Genomic DNA, 25,155 nt, shown 5'->3' on the forward strand with positions numbered 1-25,155 from the left:
GTCATAAAATCCATTGCCAAATCCAAGGTTCTAAAGTTTTACTCCTATGTTTTCTTCTAGAAGTTTTATGCTCTCATGTTTTACAGTCAAACCTTTAATCCATTTTAGGGATGTCTACAGTGTGAGATAGGAGTTTGGTTTCTTTCTTTTGCATGTAGATATCTAGTTTTGCCCCAGCACCATTTGTTGAACAGATTTTTTTTTTTTCCTCCTTTGAGTGAACTTGATACCCTAGTCAAAATTCAGTTGACCATGGATGTAAGAGTTTTTCTGAACTCTCAATTCTGTTCCATTGGCCTAAATATCTGTCCTTATGGCAGTACTATATTGCTTTGATCACTGTACCTTTGTAGCAAGTTTTGAAACTGGGAGAGATAAGTCCTTTAACTTTGTACTTCTTTTTCAAGATTGTTTGGATATGTTGGGCCCCTTGTAACTCCATATGAATTTGAGGATTGACTTTTCCATTTCTGCAAAAAAAAAAAAAAAAAAAAAAAAAACATTGGAATTTTTATAGGGATTATACTGATCTGCAGGTTGTTTTGGGTAGTATTGACATTTTGACAATATTAAATCTTCCTATCCATGAACATGGAATGCATTTCTACTTATTTTGGTCTTTCAAGATACTTCTTGATACCCTTTCATAGAATACTAATTTAGGCAAAACCATCTAACTCCTTCCAAAGTTACCAAAGAACACACAGGCAAGAGTCCCAAATATTGAATGACTGCATTAAAGCACATTTCACTGCAATTCTCAAAGCATCACTTTATTTTCATATAAATAATAGTCACCGATAAAGGGAAAAAACAAAATCATGACTATCAATATTTACTTAGGGAACCATTTTCCTAGAACACGGATGAAGGAACATAGGATATGTGTTCAGAGTGGCAGAGGACACAGGGACAGGCACACTAGATTGAAGGCATAGAAGCATATTCTCATAAGGACCAAGCAATCCTTGTTGTTGGAGGACCAAATGGAATCATCATTAATGTAAGTAGAATCAAAGTTCACGATCTGTAAGTCCTTCTTGAGGTATGCATGATTCAGCTTGTTTACAGTCCGAGCAAAGGCATATTTCGAAGCACAACTATATGCTTCCAAACTGTATACTTTCTTGAAGTGCAGATCAAAGAATGGATTGTCCTAGAAGAAAAAGAGAGCCGAGATTTTGTTTGTAGCTAAGAAAGTAGCTAGATTTCCTGGATTCTCTCATATTCTTTTGTATGCTTATTGATTGTAGGATATCAAACATATTTCAAAAATCTAGAAATGAGCTTTCCAAAGCTACCTGGTTCAAATATATTGCTTCTAAAAAGAATAACAATAAGAAAGACCATTTTGAAGCATCTTTGATTTTTCAATATGCAAATAAAGCGTGTGTTAGAATGTGTAGTTATCAAATCTTCCCAGGGTAGTGAATTGGAGAGGATGGAGGGGATGGAGAAGAATAAACCCACTTAGCAGACTTCCACAGGGGAGAAAAGGAGAAACCTTTTCTCAACTAGCAAGTTGGTCCTTTTTGCTATTTCAGTGGTAGAAGGGGGAAATACAGAATCAGCATTTGGCATACATGCATGCATACTCGCTAAATCTCTAACTTTCCAGGTGGCGCTACTGGTAAAGAGCTCGCCTGTGAATGCAGGAGATGCAAGAGATGCGGCTCTATCCCTGGGTCAGGAAGATTCTCTGGAGCAGGAAATGGCAACCCACTCCAGTATTCTTGCCTGGAGAATCCCATGGATGGAGAAGCCTGGCAGTCTACAGTCCATAGCATTGCACAGAGTTGAAAACAACTGGAGCAACTTAGCAGACAGACAGCAGGTAGGCAGGTTGCCAACTTGCTGGCTTTGAAGTTAATAGCAAGGAATTACTTTTAAAGTTAATGACAAGGATCATTAAATCATTTGACTGAAACTGACAATTTGACACTGGCTAATTGGATTGAGTTAGGCTCTGTACTTCTAGTGGAGATGTTTTGGGAAAAAGTAGGCATCAAATATCTGACCTAGGTCTACATGGTAAAATAATAATTGCTACTGTTACTAGTAGTAGTAACAACAATGCCTTGCATTTATGAAATGCTTTTTCAATTTACAAAATGTTTTCAAATTCATTCTCTGCCTAACTTCTAACTCTCCTTGAGGGCAGAGTTTTTGAATCATTTATCTTCTGTGTTCCTGGTGCTTATCCATGGCCACAATGAAATTCTCAACAAACACGTGTTGAACTGAGCTGAAAGTGAAGTGAAAGTGAAGTTCTCTCAGTCATGTCTGACTCTTTGGGACCCCATACATTCCATGGGATTCTCCAGGCCAGAATACTAGATTGGGTAACCGTTCGCTTCTCCAGGGTATCTTCCCAACCCAGGGATTGAACCCAGGTCTTGCACATTGCAGGTGAATTCTTTACTAATTGAGCCACAAGGGAAAAAGGGAAGTGGAGGTAAACATTGTCCTAAATGATAAGGAGGCAGAGAGAGACAAAACCAAACAACAGCATTAATAATTGGTTACTGTATAGTGTGCAAAGTTTATAAACAACTTATATATTGCAATTTTTTTTTTTAAATAGGAAAATTCTTGCAGCAGGCAGGAAAAAGAACAAGGGTTTTAAAGTTAGACCACTGTTTTGACTCTGATATAACCACGGGCACGATCCTTATCAGATTTGGCCTTCCCTTTTAGATAGGGTTGCTATGAAGTTTACCTGAGGTTAATCATACAAACTGTGACACTAGAATGGAGCTTAATGAGCTTAATGAATGATAGTTCCTTTTCCCAGATCTGCCGCCAGAGATTATGATACTGGTGGTAATACCACCTTGCTTTGCAATTTTTTAAAAACAAAGCAATATTCAAAGAATGTACAAGAGTGGTGTGATTTTAAGCACATTTCCCCAACTCACACCTTGCAAAATGTTTCCTAACTGTCATAATTGCCAGTTGAAAGACACTTGTGCAGAGAATCTCAATGAAAGGAAATCACACCCATTCCATCACCAGATACTAATCACACTTCTTATGTGGTTTCCTCACAGAATCATTTGCTCCTTGTCATGTAGAAAATATGCTTTATGTTTTTGAAATGCTTGGAGAGGATTAAGTTTTTCCCTTAGTCTAATAGTTGAAGCCTAAGCAGGCATGAGCATAGAATACACGTCTGTCCATCCCTCTCTTGCCTTCCCTGCTTCCCTCTTCCTTCCTTCCTCTCTCCCTCTTCCCCTTTCTCTCTCTTTCTTTCCTTTGATAGGGCTAAAAGGGAATCTCATAGTTCATTCTGTAATCTCTTGTTTATAATAGATTATAATATAATGTACTGTAATTGTGAATGATAGTTTCCAGAGGGTTAAAGCCCAGGCCACACATGTAGTTATTGGCAGAGCCAAGGTGAGAACCAAGCTCTCAATCAGCTCAGCCCCATGTCTTGCTACATCATCCTCTCTCCTGTTGCACCACAACAGTCTCCAAGTCCCCCATCATTTTTATTTCTGCAATATAAATTGACTTCAGTATCAATTCCACTCCATTTTAAAGCTGACAACTTTCTGGCTTGAAACAGCTCTCTTTAAAACTGTATCATTGCTATTGAGAAAAATATAATAAATGCTGACTCCTGAGGATTCAATTACAAGAGGGAAGAGAACTGGAAATTCCCAGAACAATTGAGATATTTTTACTTCATCCACAGGAAAGAAGTATTTAAAAGAACTACACTTTGGATATTACAGGTTTTCTTCTGACAGTTTAGTATTTTAGGTCCTAAAGAGATGAGAAAACTAGAAATACTCAAATTCTCTTCTGTATCTATCTAGTTCACTATGAAAGATCATGATCTTCAAATGTGAAAGGGAAGAATCAACAACATAGAGATGAAATTAAATGCCAGAAAGGTGAGGATAAAATAGAGCAGAGTTAGCTGCTTCCAGTGTATCTGAGTTGACAGGCTTGATTAATACATTCCTGGGCACTGACCAAGCTCGTAGAAAATAATTATGACATCAGTAAATATTTGAGAAATTACAACAAAAGAAGAAAATGGTAAAAAAAAAAAAAAAAAGAAATGGGAATGGTTAATCCCTAAAACTACATATTAATGAAATTGACATTGATTTCTGATAAAATTCAATGCAATATAGAACTTTTGGCAAATATATAAAAGTATAAAGAAGATAATAATTTAAAAATTATAATAATCTTATCACACAGAGATAATTATTGCTAAAGTACTGGTTAGTTTCATATATGCATATACACACATCTATATATTTTGTGTTAAAATTTGAGGTTCAGCTTTCAAGTTTTTGATACTATGATAGATTAAATATGTAAAATAAGATAATACTATAGAAAAGTTTTGTATCAGGTGACTTTTACAAAATGTATTAAATGATGAACAATTGTGTTCTGAGGTATTCTTTTGGAAACATGATTTTTAATGGCCGTGTAATGTTCCAGCATATTGACATGCCAAAAATATTTATTTCCTAAAGCGTTGAATGTTTAGGTAGAATGTCTTGCCAGAAAAATGCTATGTGATTACTTAGGAAAGAAAATAATGAAATCCAGCATACTTTTACCAAGAAGTCCTGTCAAATATACCAAATTTTAAAAACAGGATTCCTGGAAGATAACAGCAGATAACATATATTGATTTCAGTAAAGATCTTAAAATTTAGATATTCACACTAGATAAGGCAGAATTAAGTGCATGTGTCCATCTAACTTACCACTTATCATCAGACCCTAGCAAGACCTAATATACCATAAATTCTCAGTGAATGAACAAATATACAAATTTGTATAAATGGTAAACAACAAGTCCAAAGAAGATGAATTAATAGATTTGGAGGTAAAATCTACCTCCGTCACTAAACTAGTTCTTTGACCTTGGGCAAGTCAATTAATCTCTTCATGTCTCGTGTTCCTCATCTATAGATCAGGAGTAATGCTAGAATCTAATTCATGGGTTGTGACAATTATATGAAATTAAGTCTAGAAAGAGCTTTTTTGGTCCTTGTCATCTGATAACCATTTACTAAGTGTGAGATGGTAGCATGTAGCAGTACTACTAGTAATGGTAATAATAGCAGTAGTCATGATAACCTATCAGTTACCCAAAAGTATACTTAGGTCTGCCTGCTTCATCATTTTTATTATTGACTTGGGTGAAGTGCTAAATTCTGTTCACATTAAATCTGCACCATACCACTGTGAATGTTAACGAATCAAAATATTAGAAGATTTATAGGTGGGAACAAGAGAGCAAACTAAGAGTATGACATTGAACAGGATGAGCTTAAATTCTAATTCATCCAACGATAACAGAAGCATTTGAGTCCCTAATACCTGTTAGGCAGAAGGCTACAGTAAAAGATGAAAAGTAAGGGTTGCAGTTTTTTATTCAGAGGGGAGACAGAGTAAGCCAACAATTGCAGTTTGTTGGATTATTTACATCCATAATGCAATGGATTGTAGGGCTGGGGGACATGAGGAGGACTTTACTTCAAGGAGAATCTGAGAATGGGGTGAGGGATGGAGGTGACTGGGACTCTAAGCCCCGAGAGTCAATAGTTAAGTACTTTCACTGTATAAAGTTTTAGGGAGAATGACCAGAGATAAAGGAGCCAGATGATCAAGGGCCTTTATTTACATTTTATCCTATGTACATAGAGGGTATGGCAGATCAGGTTAAAAGGCAATTCATGCCCAAAAGATCCGAGGGCTCAGTTGAGTGTTTAATAGAAATAAGAATTCAGATCAAAGGAATTATAAACAGGTCACACTAACTCTAAAGTATTGTATTTAATTCTGGAAAAACTGAAGCATTTCAGAGGAGAGAAAATAGCATAGTGGAAGGGGTTGTAGCAACGTCACTGCATAAAATAACAACAGTGCTGTTCCCTCTTAGTGTTTGTGTGGTCCTGTCATATTATCTTATTTAATCTTCATATGAACATTATTTAAAGAATGAATGGTTACATTTAACCCAGAAAGGAGAAAACGTGAGGGAACCTTATAATTGTCTTTAAATATTGGAAAGGCTGCTACGTGAAAGGAGGGTTTGGTTTGTTCTGATTGTACCAAATGGCAAAACTAGAACTGATGGGTCGATGTCATAGTGAAGCAGATTTTGGTTAAATATAAGTCGGAGGGACTTCTTCCCTGGTGGTCCAGTGGCTAAGACTCCATGCTCCCAATACAGGGGGCCTGGGTTCTATCCCTGGTCAGGGAGCTGGATCCCACATGCTGCAACTAAGACCGGGAACAGCCAAATAAATAAATATAAAGAAATAATAAAACCTAAGTAGGACATGTAAAGATAAAGGAGGGCAATTCAGAAGCAGAATGGACTGCTTCATGTGGTAATGAGTTTTCCATCAGTAGAAGTTAAGGAGACGCTGGGAAAACCACTTTCGAGTAGTCACGAGAGAGATTACACACTTTCTCTACTTTCAATACTGAGGCTGCAGGATTTCCTAGAGTTATCAGTCCTGGAGGATCAAGTGGCTAAACCGGCAGTAAAATCTGAAGAAGGTGAGGAAAGGAATTCCCACAACTTGTGGAGGAAGTTGGGATGCGGAGAGAGTGGTGTGAAAGTGTCAGACATTTAAAGTTTCAGAACAGACTAGAAGATTTTGTTTTACCTGTTAAGAAGCACTTGGGAAAGACGCTTTTAAATCTAATAGACAAAATTCAAATTTAAACTCATAGAAACAGGAAAAACATACCAGTAGATCATCCCAGTAGATTAAATCGTACTCCTTAAGAAAAATATGTCATCTTAACACCCAGTGTACGTCAAAAATGTATGAAGTAGGATATTGACCGCCAAGATCTCCAGCATGTTGATTCCATAGCTCCCTTACAAAATATAACACTTACTGTATCTGCTTCTTTTCCATCGATCATCTGCAGGTCATTCAAAGACCACTTTTTGGTTACTTCATATTTTTCATCTAAACCTATTCTGTAGTGTTTCACCATAATTATTTTTACTTCTTCATTTTTGGTCACTGTAGGACAGAAAAAGACTTCGTTTACACAGACTCTTGCAAGATAATAAATTATTCACCAAGTCATAGTTTTCTGTATTTCTGTATCTCCTTTTCATATAATGAACTTGAACATACATTATATCTGCACCCTAGTTGTGAACGCTGAGGTATCTGAAGCCTCATGAATGTTCCCTCAGATTTGCTGTCTGTTCTATCAGTGTGTTAACTTTATTTTTGCTACAGTTGTGGTCACATACAGCTGCGGTAATGTCTGCCAGATAGAACACTGAGCTCTATGCTTTCAGCTCTGAGCTTTGCGGTGGAGGATGGGGTTCAACTCAGGGCAGGAAATAAGAGGCTTAGCGTGAGCATACAGTCACTGCCAAAGTGTTTACCAGAACAAGTTGGAGTTTTAATTTATGACAATATAGGAAAATGAGGTCAGGAAAGTAAACCATTCTGCTCACCCAGCAACCAACTGTGGAAGAGAGAGCATGCAAATAATATCATGCACACTTTCTTTTAAAGTTGCTGTGAAATTTTGGATGTAGGACTGCTTGCAACACAGCTTTTACTAACATATTTGTTTTTGTTTGAGGTTTTTAATCTTCTCCAGAGTGTATCTAAACTTCTAGTATTTGAAATGCGCTATTGAGGCAAAAACTTTAGTACTATATTTTGAAGTGTATGGGGAAAAGCATTGCTTATTTTATGTGAACCACACAAGGGAAATAATTTTCTGGCCTTAAAATCATTGAGTTTGGTCTCATACGAACACACTAGAAGAATCAGTATTTGATGTTAGAACTCCTGAATTGAAAGTTCTCAATGAGTTATCAAGGGAGTATTTCCTAGGTATCCACAATTTGCCGGATAGAACTGTTACAATTGCCAATGGGGGTAAATGATTGCCTGCCCTCTGGTAACTTATGGTTTTGTTGAAGAGAAAAGGCTAACAGACATGTCATATAAAATATATATTATGAAGGTACACAATTATAGCATAGAGGAGCAGCAGTGGGAATCGACTATCTTAAGCTTTCAAGATGGTTGATGTCACCTGGCGTGTTGCAGGCTGGTTCTGTCTCCTCAGAGTGAGACTGGAATTTGTCTTTGAGGGAGACTGTCTTTTGGTTCTAGAAAATATCACTTTGGCATGGCTTCCTAGTTATGAAGATGAAAACAATGTATTACAATATAGTCACGGTAATAGATCAGCAATTTGGAACAGACTATATGCTCAACAGGAGTTCTTAGAAGAAAGAGGATTGGAAAAGTTAAGGAAAGAATTATGGAGGAGATCGAGTTGGAGATAGAGCTTTTAAATTAGTCCAGTTTCAGAAAGGCAGGGATGATACTGAAGGCATTTCTAGGAGAAGGACAGTATTACAAACTGAGAGGACAATTGACCCTGAACTTCACCAGGTAGGATTAGAGACAGTGGATTGTATAGATTGACTGGTGTTAGGACATGATGAAGGATAAGGTTAACCGGGTTGTGAAAATGTTCTGCAAAGTGACAGAAACCATTGTGGACTTGTGGTGTTGAGTCCCCCCCTCTGGTGGGAAGGATGGGAGTCTGGCCTGGACACTGGGGGCTCTAGAGTTGGGGCTGGTGAAGAGATTAGTTATCCCCTGAAAGTGCAGGTGATACTGAAATTAAGGCAACCAGTTAAGCTTTGAGTTCACAGTGAACCTGAACTCAGTCTCCTAGAGAAGGGAGTCTGAGCAGGTTGACAAAGCTAAGGGGGCACTGTGTCAGGAGTTCAGTGAAAGGTCATACAGTCACACACATTCAGTAAGTCTCTTTTCTTCTTGAGCAAGAGACTAATACAGTGGCACCTCATTAGAGGGGTATTTTTCTGGAATCAGTGATGCCCAAGAACACTGAAGAAGAAAAGAAAGAGGAACTGGAGGTCCATAGAAGAGGCAGTAAATCTTAGTGGGCTCTGGCATTAGACATTCTGGATTCAAATCATGACATCACTTCTTACACTGTGGTCTGAGCATACTACTTAATCAAAGAGAGATTAAACCTCAGCTATCTCATGTCGTAAAGTGGACATCAGAATGATACAAATTCACAGGCTGTAAAGATTAAAGTATGTAAATGATATAGGATAGTGTCTAGTTTATAGTAATTGTTTTTGTCTTTGCTTTGTTTCATGAGGTTGTTGGAATCTAGGCATAAGACGTGAGCAGTAAAAATAGAAGTAGCAAATCTAAATAAGATTTTGAATGAGACATTGACAACACTTGATGGAAATAACATTGGATGGAAACCAAAACACAAAAGTGTGGAGGGTGGACTGGTTGGGCAGAATAGTGAGTTTAGTTTTTGACTGTATGTCATAAAGTGTCTGGGAGGAGGTGGAGATATAGAGATGGGGATAGTTAGGAATGGAGACATAGACTTAGGACTTTTCTGTGTAGACAGTTTTCCAAGACTAGGTTTACAGGGAAAAGAGCAGAGGAAAAAGGTGAGATGGAGTAGAGGAAAAAAAAAAGTGCCAGCAGAGAGATCTAAGAAGGAGCCATCAAAAAAGAGACAAGCCCAACACTGTGATGCTACAGAAATGAAAAGGACAGAGAATTTCAAAGATTTGGAGACAATCCCGTGAAGTCACTTTGTTGGGTAAAAAGCAGAGTTCAGTCCTGGCACTCAATCTGACTTGGGGAAGATCATTGATTTCTTCCCTGAGGGCAATTCCTCTATAATGGGGAGCATAGAAGACAGCTTGCAGAAGGCTCCTTCATGGACTGGCTAACCCTGAGTGCCTACTGTGTACCAGTTTCTATGTTATGTAGGGTTTAGAACAAGAAATAGGAAGAGAATAAAGACTATGATTTAGAGCACATATTCCAAGAGTTTGGAAGAGGAGGGATTGCATATTTTGAGGACAAAGGAGTGACTGAGGAGCATGTCCTGAGGGGACCTAGAGTGGAAGGTTTTAAGTGGAAGGTTTTAACCCTGGGTAAGAAAACCTTGGAAGGAAAGTTATGACCAACCTAGATAGCATATTAAAAAGCAGAGACATTACTTTGCCAACAAAGGTCCATCTAGTCAAGGCTATGGTTTTTCCAGTGGTCATGTATGGGTGTGAGAGTTGGACTGTGAAGAAAGCTGAGCGCCGAAGAATTGATGCTTTTGAACTATGGTGTTGGAGAAGACTCTTGAGAGACCCTTGGACTGCAAGGAGATCCAACCAGTCCATCCTAAAGGAGATCAGTCCTGGGTGTTCATTGGAAGGACTGATGCTGAAGCTGAAACTCCAATCCTTTGGCCACCTCATGCGATGAGTTGACTTGTTGGAAAAGACTGTGATGCTGGGAGGGATTGGGGGCAGGAGGAGAAGGGGACGACAGAGGATGAGATGGCTGGATGGCATCACCAACTCGATGGACATGAGTTTGAGTAAACTCCAGGAGTTTGTGATGGACAGGGAGGCCTGGCGTGCTGTGATTCATGGGGTTGCAAAGAGTCGGACATGACTGAGGGACTGAAGTGAGCTGAACTGAAGAAAACTGACTCAAAGTCTCTGAGTCTCCTGAAATTGTATGCAAAACTTGGTGGATTTCTGCTCATGTGCACTTATCCAGCCCTAAAAGAGATCTACTTCCACTGGTCTAGATGTTAGCTTTGGGAAGAGGAAAGGAAGAGAGGAGAAAAGAAGACATTTGGTTGGTGAGTTGACGTGGAGGCATGGTAGCCTCTGTCATACTTGCTAAGGACAAGCTCTCAGAGGTGTTTGCTTCCACTAGAAGGCAGTTGTCTGTCCAGACAAAGGCTCTACCTCAGAATCAAATGATGACACTCTTGTTCTGACTAGCTGTCTCACTGGCTGCTTAGGAAGTGGGAGAGGATGGGGATGGGGAGAAATAACTGGATACTGTATAAAAATGTCATTTGAAGCAAATTCATGGTCTCATCGACCTGTTAGGATAACCAGCTCATTAACTGCAGACCCACTGATTTGTTTCATTAATTTGATAACTACCTGAGTACCCCTTTTGTACAAAGCCCTGGGCTAGGCATTGAAAAAATGTATTCCTCTATGGCACCATTCATGTTCCTACTGAGACTACAGAGTGTGGGGCTTCAGAAAGAAAACACATGACTACTGTCCTGTGAATGAGGAATGAACAGGTCTTATAGGACCATGGGGAAGGGATAGCTGCATCCCACTGGGGGTCTGAGAGAGCTTCCTGACAGGTTTTCTGAGTTGTAAAGGGCCATGGGAGTTAGCAGAATGAATAAAGGGGTATGGGGAGTTCTGAAACAGCATGCGCACAGAAGCATAAGAAACTTGAATCTTCTAGTCCTCACAGGCATTTACCATTGTTGGCATGACGTGTAGGGCGAATAGGTGATGGGAAACGGGGAAGGCAGGACCTGGTTCCTGAATGGTCTAGAATGCTAGGCTAAGGAGTTCAAATATTATCCTGAAAGTTATATATGTGCGGAGATTTACAGGGGAGTGTGTTGTCACTAAAGGACTTTAAGCAAACAGTCAAGCTGAACTTTACATTTTAGAAAGTTTTCTTCAGCAGTTGTATAAAGTAGGGATCTAATGCCTGATGATGTGAGGTTGGATTTGATGTCGTCATAAGAGAAATAACATGCACAATAAATATAATGTGCTTGAATCATCCCTAAACCATCCCCCTTTTGCTCCGGTCCATGGAAAAATTGTCTTCCACGAAATGATCCCTGGTGACAGAAAGGTTGGGGACTGCTGCAAGGATGGGTAGAAGGGAGGGAGTGAAGAAAGAGAAAAGAAGGTAGGACCTACTAGTTATCAAGTTTTCTTACATCAGTGATCACTGTCCCACTAACTACAAACTAAGAAAACAGCAATCATGCTTTAAAAGTTAACTTTTTGATACAATGATGCAGCAGAGAGACAGTACGTCCTCCTTGATTTGGCAAAACAATCTCCTCTGTAGTCCAGGAGGTTCCAAGAATTGTCTTAAGCCAAGAATTGAAGTCTGCTCAGGCTGGAGTGGACCCAACCCCTCATCTCCATGTTGAGCTCTGCTGCCAGCTAAAATTAAGTGGCCATATCCACATTAATGCAGTGGCAAAGTGGCAACTTATCACATGGTCTTAAAACAGAAAAGTGTTTGTTTAGTTAGAATGTCGCACAGTTGGTTTTGGTGACATCAGATGTATTACTGCCCAATTATGATTTAGTGATAGCTATAGATCCAGGGAATTTCAGAATGAACCTACTCCAATGTCACTATTTTAGTTAGCATTTTCAGAAATATCATCTTAACCTCATGCCAACCATTGATTTTCACTTTTAATTTTGTAATAAACATTGTTGTTAATAATTGCCTATATTATCAAAGTAAAATAGTCACTCATGGTAAAAGTGTCATTCAGGAGGCTGAGTGGAAAGAAATTGGCCAATGATCCAATATAGTTTGGCAGATAAGGGAAAAAAGCAGCTTGTAAGTAAGCTGCACAGAAATATTTTAAACACATAAACTACCACCATTTCATAATCCTAGAGTTATATAACTGCTTTCACCATTGAGATTAAGTAATAGGGGAAATTACCATGAGATATTAAAGATAAGAAGCCTCACTGGAAATGTTTCAATGTATTAGTTATATCTTGGGATTGTTGAGAATGTTATTATTGATTTAATCAAAAGGTAGCTTTCAAATAATTTATCTAGAAATATTTTAATCAGATTGATTTGGGGGTAATCCTGGGTGCTACAGATTTAATGTTTGTTCCCTCTAATTCCTATGTTGAGATCTAACCCTCAAGTCAAGTTTATGGTATTAGGAGGTGGGGTCTTTGGGAGGTATTATTGGGATTAACACCTTTGTAAAAAGACCCCAGAGAGCTCTCTTGCCCTTTCTGCCCTGCAAGGTCACAGGGAGGAAACAGTGGTCTATGAGGACAAAGATCCGCACTAGACACTGAATCTGCAAGCACCATGATCTTGGATTTCCCAGCCTCCAGGAATATGAGAAATTAATGTTTGTGCTTCATAAAACACCTAGTCTCTAGTATTTTGTTTATTTTTCCTGTTAACATTCTTATTTGACATTTATTGTTAATATCATATATGATTTGACAAAATTATTCAATTCTCTGATGCACAGAGAAGTTCTTTTTTGGCATCAAAATGTAGTATGTATGGAGAATTTCTGTACACTATTTTCATAATTCTAGCAAATACTGTTTGTTTTCAAATTAATTATCTATGGAGAATATTTTCCAAAATATATGTCTGAAAAAATAATCTGTATTGCAATATGTATACAATTTATTTATAAACTATATAACATAAATATACATCTATGTATTTACTGTATATTTTATTTTTATTGTAAATATTTATTTACAGTATATACTATATTTCTACATCTCAGCATATGTTTTCACAATACATTTTTTCTATATATTTTAACAGTATAACCCTACCTTTTATTTATTTGGAATATAATTTATCAAGTTTGCTTTTTTGCTAGTTAGGACTTAAGAAGAGAGCATCAGCTCCTGCTCTGTGAGGACCTAGAGGGAAGGGATGAGGGGTGGGAGGGAGGGTCATGAGGGAGGGGATATATGTATCCTTACGGCTGGTTCACAGCATTTACAGCAGAAACCAACACAACATTGTAAAGTAATTATCCTCTAATTAAAAATAAATTTTTTAAAAAGAGAGAACACTATGTGCGAATGTTGTTTAATTGTTGTGTCCAATTCTTTTGTGACCCTGTGAACTGTAGCCTGCCAGGCTTGTCTGTCCATGGATTTTCCCAAGAATACTGGAGGGAGTTGCCATTTCCTCCTTCAGGGGATCTTCCCAACCCAGGGATCGAACCCATCTTCTACATTTGCAGGTGGGTCCTATAGCACTGAGCCACCAGGAAAGCCCATGTGCAAATATAGGTGTTATTGAATATTAACTGAATATTAAATTGAATAAGTAATAGTGTTGCCCCCTATTTCATAGCTGGCAGGTGGGCAAAGTTGAGTCATTTCACTCCAGCTCTGTCTGACTCCTAGCATTCCAAGGTCTAGCCCACCATGCGATGCTACTTCCCATCCAATTATGGCTAATGCTTTCTATGCAATTTCAAGTCTTTCAGAATTTCCTTAATTCATTTGCATTCTCATCATTGCACAAGTGACCTGTCTCTTTTTGTTCCCGTACATAATAGAGCCCCTCCCTCCTTCATAAGAAGATGCTGCTTTTAACTCCAAGGATAATGACATTCTGAGTTAGGTGAAGCCAATTCCAAGGGAAAATGACCATGCAAACCCTGAGGTGCCATGAAATTCCCAAGGTAAGTACTAGCAAACTACAGAGAGGGAGATGGAATTTGTACTGTTTGTTTTTTGACCTTGATGAAGTCAAGTATCCAGGTAACAGTAAATTGCAATCACCTGGTTGGGAGACCCCTGCAAAAGACAGACTCAGATCAGATAAACAGAAAGTGTAACTTATTTAAACTTATCTTCTTTTTTTTTTGACAATAGTAAAATTTTTGTTTTTATTATAGAAACATATTCAAATCATTGTACTGATTCTTGAAATGTCATTAATGAATATCATAACTACATATTTTCTGCCTTGTAATTTGTTTCCTGACTTTTCATGTAGTACAAGAGGGATGAGAATGAGTTACTTTTCCATGTCTTACGATTGTGCTATACAGAATAATGTGACTGTCTATAATATATGTAAAACACAAAGGTTTTCTCTTTGTATTATACTGTACTTGTTTCAATAGCCTTTGCTTCAGGTTTAGTGCAATAGAAATATTTGAATGGAATCAGATAAAATAGTACTGAACTAATTTCTTTATATATTCTATACCATAAGATCTCTTTTAAGGTCTTCAGTTCAGTTCAGTTGCTCAGCCGTGTCCGACTCTTTGCAACCCCATGAACCACAGTATGCCAGGCCTCCCTGTTCATCACCAACTCCCGGAGTCTCCCAAACCCATGTCCATTGAGTTGGTGATGCCATCCAACCATCTCATCCTCTGTCGTCCCCTTCTCCTCCTGCCTAAACTTATTTTCTTTAATCTGAGAAATGTATAATGGGATTTAACGACTCTAGACTCTTGGCTCTCACAAATTTTGAACTGCTGGATTAGAGGCTATAAAGTGGAAATCATAACTATGTGTCTCTCTACTCCTAGAAGGTGGCCAACTTTCAAAATCTGGAGTTATCTGCCTCCACAATTGAGATATAGCCTGTTTGATTCCTCTCAATGGAGATATTTTCTGAGTAAAGCACAGCCAAAGGTTTAGAACTAGCAAGCATCACTCTGACTTTATTTTAAATTACTGTTCTGTCTAAATGCATTTGAGATGGTCATAAAGAGATGCTACATTGGGAAAAGTGCTCTCAAGTTGATGGATGTGATACAGAGAAGAGTCATGAAACTGGTGAATGAAAATGAATTTTAATGTTAATTTTTACCTGGAATAGCACAATACCATCTCCTCTTCCTCACCTCTGAGACAATCTTGTTTTTCCCTTACTTCTTACATAAGAGAATCATTGAATTTTACTAATGAAAATGATCACTTACTTTATTTGATCATTTTCCAGGTGAAAACTGTGACCCCTAAAGAGGTTTCCTTCACACATGTTAACAATGCCAACACCTTTTAACCAATCTTGATTAAAAGGATTCATGTCATTTATGAAAAAAGACAGCAGGTGACCCCAGTCCACAGTGTCTTTCTCAGAACTTGAGGGTATTGGGGGAAAAAAATTACATCCATTTCCAAAAATTTAATTCTAGGATTGTTTTTTTTTCCATGCCAGATAGAACAAGTTTAGCTAATTATATTATTGGAGGGGGGCATTAAGATACATCTAGTAAATTAGATTTAAATAATTCCTGGTAAATACATAAACATTATTATGATTGCTTTATTTTCATAAGATTTAAAACAATGTGTGTATATACAAATGTTATGTGATGAGTAATTAGCTTCATAAAGGATTACAATAGGAATAAAATTAACTATTAAATTTTAATGTTGGAATAAGCATTTTTTCTAATACATTAAGTCAAAATATTTTAAGATATAGTGATCTGATGGTTTGAATATAATGCAGTTTCTAAAATTTTTTCATTTGATCTTTTTCCATAATTTGACTTTCTTTTTCCTGGACTGAGGAAGTTTTGTACCTTGCTGATATGCCAAGCCTCACACTTTTTATTTGGCAAAATATACTAGGTAAAGTATAAGATAAATCTTATTATTCTTATTATTAAGTAAATATTAGTATACCTGTTAGGAATTACAGGATTTTAAAGAGTTCTTAGCACTTTCTTTAAAGTTGTTCTACTTCTGTTATAGTACTCTCTCTTCACAACTTTTGCAAGTTCTTTTAAGCAAAGTATCAGGAAGGGAAGTATAATAGACTTTCTGAAAAGGTTGAACTGTGTGCCTTAAAAAGCAAAGTGTACAATGAAAGTTAGATATTCTAACCTCTTTCCTTAAGCCCCTGAAAACTATTAAAAATCATGGATTATAAAAAGAAAATGCTGTATATTAGATTCAATAGTGGCACAAACATTTCTGTCTAAGTTCAGCACAATAATTACAGGTTAGGTAAATCATAATTAAGTGAAAAAGTTTATACCTACCTTTGGACAATTTTCATGAATGTTTAAAACATGAGGGAAAAATAGTTGAATAGATTAGAGAACATTTCCTTAAAGTTCCATCTTCATGAACTAATTTCTACTATTAAAACATTGTTTCTGTGAGCATACTATGAGAAAGAATTTTTAAAAGATCATTTCTCTTTTCAAAATAAGCCACCAGGAAGTCTAAATAAACCTCAGAAGGAAATCTTAGGTCTTTTTTTTCTTTCCCAGCATGAAAAGAGAGAACGCTAGTTTTCCAGACTGGTTGGAAATAGAGCTGTATAACTCAGTTATCCAATATGTTTAAAAATATACAGAGAGCTTTCTGTTGAATTTTTAAAAATGAGCTCATACACAAATAAAACTGTTTGCCATGCAAGTGAATTGAATAAAAGATTGGAGACTAATCAGATCGGAAAAAGCACATGCCCAGTTTCATTTCTGAACAATTAACCAAAATATTAATACAATACATTTTGTCTTCCATTTTAGCACTTACAAAAATGCTGTAAAATCCAAATTCTTTATCTTGGCATAGTTAAATTCTATCACAAGAAGATACATGCGTAAAAGGTAAACACCCCCAAATGCCCCTCTGTCACCTAAGCCTCTCAGGGTTATTTACGTTTTGAAATGATAGCAGAAAGAGCAGATTACCTGATACACAGAGGTAATACCTGTCCTGGACCGAGAACTCTATTTCAATAAACTCGCACAGACTCTGTGAGAGTGGCTTAAACAGTTTCTTCTCCAAGTCCTCCTTTACCAATGATGACATCTCCCCCAGTTCCACTTGGCCTGAGGTCTTGGCTCCAGCTCACTGTCTTTTCTCCTTCTGCTGCCTAGATTTCTTATTTTGGTTTGCAGCTCCTCGGTGAGTCCTGCCCACCTCCCAGCCCTCACTCTCAACTTCTCGCTCCTGGCCAGACCCAGGCTCTTGAGGGCGCTCAGCGCGGTCAGACCCCTCACTGCGGTATCTGCCCAGTGGCGGCGGCGGCAGCAGGAGCCGCACCAGCCCCACCGTCACTCTCCAGCCTCCAGGCTCAAGGAGGCTGCTCTCTGGAGCTCTCCTGTGGTTTGTTGATGGGCAACATATTTATGAACACCAGCAGATACACTTGTGGAGTCCCCTGGTCTCCCTAGCCTAGTAACCCTTTTCCCCTGCACACGGCTCTGCAGGGGAAGACCACTCCTTCAGTGTGATTCCATTATATAAATCAGCTGTCTGGCTCTATTGATTGGGATCATCTTCCATTAAGAACTTTGCTATCATCCGTGAGAGAAAAAGCCTCTGTGCTCGCTCCTGACACTTCCAACAAGTCTTTTCCCTCCTCTCTTTCCCCTTCTGCAATTCACCCAGACCTTTGTTTCAGGAGAGTCACCATCAATTCCTGGGTCCAAGTTATTTTTAAAATGGGCTCCCTGTAACATTATTCATTTCATTACTCCCAAAGAAGAATTCCCTAGGTGCCTACTGGGGCAAAACATGGTATCTTGGGAGGCTGAAAGTCCTATCCTTGAGAAGCTTGTAATTTAATAAGAGGTGAGCACACCAAATAATTGTCATAAATATGTAAAAGTGATAAATTGTGCAAGAGGAAAGGGAATATAGAAAAGATATTTTTACCTGGAGAATATCAGAGACTGCTATGGGTAGAAGATCTGGAGAGGGAAGTATTTAAATGGAGGAACATATTCTGTGGGAAGAATGTTGTGAAGCTGTGTCCATGTAGATACAACCCAGTGGGGACACAGGGAGGTGAATTACTCAGAAGAAAAGACTTCTTTGCCTATAAGATTCATAGATTAAGGAACTTTTGTGTTAACTGAGGAACTGTAGCTTGGATTCTAAAAGACCCACAAGAGTGGACTCTAATTTCTAAGTCTATGAACTGTCCAGATCTATTTTATTCTTATGATTCATTTTTGTAGACCAAGGAACTCTTTTAATTTTCAGTTGTGGACTCTTGCTTCAATCACTTCCCAACACAGTCATTAAAATTTTTACATTCTCTTGCAACCACAGAATTATTTATCTGCTGAAGAAATCAGGGAGTAAGTGCCTATCTGTCCATAAGGAACAGGATCACAGTGTTCACATGATATCAGGGCTTTTCCCTTTCACACATTATAAGAGGGTAGGTCTCCACAGAGTTCAGGGCTAAGGTAACCCATTGGTGTCTGGAATTACAGGCCTGAACTAGTGGGGGGAATACTGACGAAAGTTCTGCTCTTCTCAGGGCTGCTCTGTGGGTGCCTGAGGAGGTCGCGGTAAACACCATGGATACAGGCTGGGCCCTAACTCTGTCTTCATCAGAGTCACGTCCCAACGCCCTTTTGCTTCAGCAAAATGTCACGGTTTTGTCCATCCTCATACAAGTAGGTCTTGGAGTAGCCTTCAGGAGAGGAGGCAAAATACTGTTAATTGGCAGGAATAAATGTCAGACTCTGTGTGTTGGCTTTTGCAATATATGTCATTTAACCTTTCAAGAAAGCTAAGAGAGAGGTGTGATTGTCCCCATGTCTTCCTCTTAGGAAGCAGAGTGCTCTGTGGAAGCATGGTAGCCCTCCTCAAAGCTTGATGAGGAAGATGATGCATCTCTGTCTCATACTTATTTATTGCTTCTATCTTTGGTAAGAATATCTTTAGTAGTAAAATGTTATTGCAACTAAGTCTGCATTCATATACCCTGAACTTGATACCTTTCTGTGTGTGATTATATACCAGATTGGAAAGTGCCAATCTTTTATGTTATATTTCTTAAACTTTTATTTGAAGGAATGAGGACCATGTTGGTACTAAAATATTTAACTTTTTTACACACAAAAATTCTATTGCTGTACCATATCATATTTTATTTAATCCAGCAAATATTTGCTCTTTAATCAAGGTATTGCTTGGTAATTCCAGTTTAGGAACACTGTATGTGTGTGTGCATGTGTGTGTATATGAGTTTGTACAGTGGATGGAGTGTTTATGTCCCCAGATTCATATGCTGAAACTCTAACCCCCAGTGTGATGGTACTAGGAGGTACTAGGTATTAGAAAGTGAGGTCTTTGGGAGGTGATTCAGTCCTGAGAGTGGATCTCTCATGAATTTGATTTGTGTCCTTAAAGAAGAGACCCCAGAGGGCTCCCTCGCCCTTTCTGTGAGGAGGATGCAGGAAAAGAACCAGGAAGCAGTTCCTCACCAGACACTGAATCTGTTGGCTTGAACTTAAACTTCCCAGCCTCCAGAACTAGGAGAAATAAATTTCTGTTTAAGCCGTTCAATATGTGGTATTGTTGTGGCAGCCTGCACAGGCTAAATGAGTGTGTGTGTGTGTGTGTGTGTGTGTGTGTGTGTACGTGCTTTGATGACTTAGGATAGATTCTAAATGGATGTGCTTTGTAAGATGTTTTCTTTTGTTACTATTTGCTTTTTTCTGGCTGTGGATACCCCATATTGTCCCCTAATTCTGACTATTGTGAGAGTTACTAGAGCGCAGAGCCCTGTCCCTGAGAGGAAAAGAAATGCTGTTCCTTCCTTTCATGCCCACTCTCCCCTGACGTCTTACCGTCTGTGATGAGGCCTCTCGGAGGGTCTCAGTGCCTCGGACTTGGGTTTATCACTAATATTGCAGAATGTGTTAGAATAGGAAGCCTTTGGCAGTTCACAACCAGTGCCAGAGTCTTCATTAGGAGAGGGCTTCTCTGACTCAGCCAGAGAGGGAGTACATTTCTTGCTCGGAATACTCTAGTGTCATTTTATAAAGCATTGGATTTACAGAGGCAGTTTGCTTTTAGAAGTGAAAAAGAAGTTCCAAAAGTACTCTGTGAAAAAAATTTTCTTTTGACAAGATATACATACAAATCCACTTTCAGGAAAGAGTTTGTATTTTCATACAATTTCACAAATATTTAAAGAAAGATGAAAAAGGGAAGGTTTGTATTTTCTTCCATAGGCTACAGAATAACATGAGGAACCAGTTTTTGTTTTGTTTAAATTTGGTTCCATGAAACACATGATTTATGTTCATAAAAAGACTACTTTAATGTCAGAGGTAGCAAATATAATAAAATTATTTTTTATAGAATGGCCTCTTTTGTGAGTGCTAAAATAGATACAGCAGTTAGATGCTTCCAAAGAAGTTTTTTTTTTTTTTTTTTTTAAATTTTGGAGATAAAGGAATTTCAAATTAGTTAACAGAGAGAAAGTCACATTTACTTGATATCCAACTAATAATAGCAACTTCATAATAAAAGCTACCATATAGTGATTACTAGGGCTTCTCTGGTGGGGCTAGTGGTAAAGAACATGCCTGCCAATGCAGAAGACATAAGAGACACAGTTCTGATCCCTGGGTGGGAAGGTCCCCTGAAGGAGGACACGGCAACTCACTCCAGAATTCTTGCCTGGAGAATCCCAGGGACAGAGAAGCCTGGCAGGCTGTGGTCCATAGCGTCCCAGAGAGCTGGACACGACTGAAGCGACTTAGCACACATGCATATTGATTTATTCAGCGTCAGGATCTATTCTAAGAGCTTTACAGATGCTAGTTTATGTAATCTTCCCACCAGTCCTATGAGGTAGGTATTACTGTTATTCAAATTTTACATTTAAGAAAGCTTTCATACAAGTAACCGCTTACCTGCCTCATGTCACATTTTAATGAGACTAGATTTGAATGACTACGATTGTGCTCAAGATTCATCCTCTGAATCATGGGATCTTGCTGCCTTGTTCTGATTTGACCATGAGCAGTATTTTATTTTATTTTTCATGAGCAGTATCTTAAAACTTTGCTACGAAGGTGTAGATCTATCTTTCAGGACATTTAATCTATAAATAAAAGTACCGTTTTCTTATCTCAGCCTTTTTTCCAGCTGCCTTATCATTTTTAGACTTTTTAATTTAGCCTGTGTCCACAAAGATGTTAGGACTAGTAAGGATGAGCTCCTCTCATAGTAGGTGCTTAGTAAATGTCTCTTAAATGAATTAAAATGCAGGATCTCTGGTGGCTCAGTGGTAAAGAATCTGCCTGCAATGCAGCAGCTACAGGAGACTTGGGTTTGATCCCTGGGTCAGGAAGATACTCTGGAGGAGGGCATGGCAATCCAGTCCAGTGTTCTTGCCTGGAGAATCCCATGGACAGAGGAGCCTGGTAGACTTTTGGGATTTTAGTTCCCTGATCAGGGATTAAACTGCACCCCTGACAATGAAAGCGCCAGTCCTAACCACTGGACTACCAGGGAATTTCCATAATCCTTAGTCTTTTATTGTTCAGCCATCCTTAATCTAAAGTTAATAACTGCTGTTTTGTAACTGTTCTCTGTTCAAATAGCCAGTGTGGTTTCTGTCTCCAGACTGGATACTGGCTGATGAAAAGGTCTATCAGTTTCCTCTCTGAAATTTTACATAGGGATTCTAAGGAAAAAAAGATCATTCTTTCCTTATAGAATCGAGAGCTGTAAGCATAAAGTAAGCTTGAGGCCATGGTTCCCAAATGCAGAGAAGCTATTTTGAGTTAAAAACACACACACGCACACAAAAGATGAAGTCATGCATAGAGATAAATATATGTGAGAGACAAGCGAAGATGGAGAGAATTCTGATGAAGTCATTTGACTTCTTAGAACCAGCCTTGCCTAAAGACAGTTTTCCAGTCATATTATCAGTAAATTCCTTTGATTTTTCTTAAGCAAGTTTGAATTAGATTTCTGTCTCTTGAAATTGAAAGAACACTAATTATTTTAGAAAGTAGTTTTACCACTTAAGAAGTAAGCACTCATTCATTCATTTTTTGGTTTTAACAGTATCTTTAATTTTTAAAAAGGGTCACTTATTTAACTCTTGTTCATGGTCTCCCAAAGGCAGACTTGGAAGGAGTCTGCTGTGGGCCCTTCTTCACTGAAGTGGGATTGTGGCATGCATTACAGTGTTCACCTCAGAGACACCTACCTTAGTCTGAGAACCTTCCTTAGTGACCATCACAAATGACACACAATCATATATTGGAGTTGTCCAACTCCAACAAAGTTCAAGAGTCAAAAGAGGGGATGTGTTAACCTGATCACTTAACAAACCTTTACAGTATCTCTGCATTTTATGTACGGAGGATCATGGTGGATGTTAGGGACACAAAACTAAGTAAACTCCCACATTTTACAGGAGACTGTATTAACTGCATGCTTTATTTTCTGTATTCTTTTGGTTTGACATCTGGGGTCTTGCTGACCCTAGAAGGGCCACACCCCCATCACCTTCCTTATCAGATTCTCATACTCTGGGCCACTTGTCACAATCGTTTGAGGCCATGTACCAGACATCTAAGGATAGCTCTCAGCGTTAGTCACTCAGTTGTGTCCAATGTGACCCCATGGACTAGCCCGCCGGGCTCCTCTGTCCATGGAATTCTTCAGGTGAGAATACTGGGATGGGTTGCCATTTCCTTCTTCAGGGGATCTTCTCGACCCAGGGATCAAACCCAAGTCTTCTGCACTGCAGGCAGATTTTTTTACCGTCTGAGCCACCAGAAATAGCTGCTAGCCCCAGCGCCTACTGAAAGTAATCAAGCCAGCCAATCTTTAGCCTGCTTACCCTATTTTGTTCCTTCCTGTGGAAACTACAATAAACATCCCAGCTCATGGTTTTTCCCTCCCCCTCTGCCTCCTGACAGAGCTCGGTGCTTCTCTGAATGGTCCCCTGTGGCATGGCATGGCATGACCCCCCTCTTGGGATCTGTGAATATTACAAACTGTCTCTTTGGTGGCAATTATCTCCTGACCTGCTGATCTTACTGAACCTCCAAAGTCCTATTTCTATACTATATTTAAAAACAGACACCGTATTAGGGGAATTTTAAAAAATGTTCCCAGTCTTAATTAAGCATTGGAAAAGAGGCCATGCCCACCTAGAAACCACTGTATCCCTATCAGTAACTCAGTTACTGTTAGATATTTATCCCCCTGGATTTCCAAGCAGTGTTCATCTCATATCGCCTATATTAACTGCTTCTATCTGAGTTCTACCAATTCCACTCTACTTCAGGCTGTTAACTGACCATCACCTAGTCTCACTTTTCTGATCGCCCGTTTCATCTTTCCTTCTTTCAGGCTTTTGTTCATGGTCAGTTCAAATGGCACCAGACCCACAAAGCCTCTCTTGACCCTCTCAACTAGGTGTAGGCCTTCCCTTTTATGAACCGCCACACTGACTTTTTTCAAGTTTAATCGCATACTTAACCTCTTGTTCTAGTCATCTGAGTCCTTGTTTTAGCTCTCTATCAGACTGTGAACCCCTTGAAGGAGAGAGCCATGACCACCTCTGTATTCTTAGCTCCTGGGCTTCCCCAGTAGCTTAGTGGTAAAGAATCCACCTGCAATGCAGGAGCCATAGGAAAAGTGAGTTCTACCCCTGGGTCAGGAAGATCCCCTGGAGGAGGAAATGGCAACCCACTCCAGCATTCTTGCCTGAAAAATCCCATGGACAGAGGAGCCTAATGGGCTACAGTCCGAAGGGTCACAAAGAGTCAGACACTACCGAGTGACTGAACACACATTCTTAGGTCCCAGCACAGTGCCTGGTAGCGGGTGCTCCGTATTGTTGAGTGCATAGAAGAATTTTGTTGTTGTTATTCAGTCCCTAAGTCGTGTCCAACTCTTTGCCACCCCGTGGACTGCAGTATAGAAAAATAGTGGGCTATAAATTCCTTGAAGTCAGGGACCATGTTTTACTTCTCTTTGTTTATCTTGGAATACCTGCCACAAGATCTTGCCTATAGTTGATGTATAAATAGTGAGTTGAGTAAGCCGGTAAGGGATGTGGATTAGGTTGTACTAATAATCCCATTTGAAGGATAACAAAACTGAGACTTAGGGAGGTTAATACTCTTCCCGAGGTCACCAAGTTAGTGTGAAGTAGTGTAGCTGGATTAGAACCAGGCACTTTGCCACCTGCTCCACCAGAACTTCTCACTACCTACCATCACAGTAATAACTGGCACTCCTGAGTCATTCTTACATCCTAGGAGTCAAGGATGTCCTTTCACGGGGCAAGATCTCATTCTCTATTATAGATGTTTTTGTGGATTGAATGTTTATGTTACCCCCAAATTCTGATGTTAAATCCTATTAGGAGGTAGGGCCTTTGGGAGGTAATTGGGTCATGAGAGAAGAACCGTTATAATGGGATTAGTGACTTTATAAAAAGAGGCTACAGGGAAGCCTGGTGTACTGCAGTCCATGAGGTTGCAAAGAGTCAGACATGACTGAGCAACTGAACTGAATTGAACAGCTAGCTTACTCTCTTTCCATCATTTGAGGACACAGGAGAAGTCACTTGTCTCTAACCCAGATAAGGGCTCTCACTAGAACTGACCATGCTGACACCTTGATCTCAGACTTCCAGCCTCCAGAATGATGAGAGTTAAATGCTTGTTGATAAGCCACCTAATTTATGGCATTTTGTTATAATGGCCCCAATTGACAATGACATGTGTTTTTGAAACCCTCTTGATTTTCAT

General features: G+C 38.9%; 1 protein-coding gene across 1 annotated transcript; it reads right to left on the minus strand.

Moving 5' to 3' along the window:
* Nucleotides 1-889: 889 nt before the first annotated feature.
* EXOC1L (exocyst complex component 1 like) lies at nucleotides 890-17,428 on the minus strand. Its single transcript, XM_061145275.1, has 3 exons — nucleotides 17,308-17,428; nucleotides 6,895-7,025; nucleotides 890-1,156 (listed from the first exon to the last, which is right to left on the minus strand). Exons 1-3 carry the CDS (start codon nucleotides 17,426-17,428, stop codon nucleotides 890-892), a joined length of 519 nt encoding a protein of 172 aa, XP_061001258.1.
* Nucleotides 17,429-25,155: the final 7,727 nt, after the last annotated feature.

Source organism: Dama dama, chromosome 6, assembly GCF_033118175.1.
Source record: "Dama dama isolate Ldn47 chromosome 6, ASM3311817v1, whole genome shotgun sequence".
Taxonomy (NCBI): Eukaryota; Metazoa; Chordata; class Mammalia; order Artiodactyla; family Cervidae; genus Dama; species Dama dama.

What these genes read in the sequence shown, in the direction of transcription:
- EXOC1L (XM_061145275.1), bottom strand. Translation starts at nt 17,428, where the DNA reads ATGTCATCATTGGTAAAGGAGGACTTGGAGAAGAAACTGTTTAAGCCA. An exon ending in GTATTACCTCTGTGTATCAG is followed by an intron (nt 7,026 to 17,307) that starts GTAATCTGCTCT and finishes TCTGTCCTACAG; the next exon opens with TGACCAAAAATGAAGAAGTA. An exon ending in ATGGAAAAGAAGCAGATACA is followed by an intron (nt 1,157 to 6,894) that starts GTAAGTGTTATA and finishes TTTTTCTTCTAG; the next exon opens with GACAATCCATTCTTTGATCT.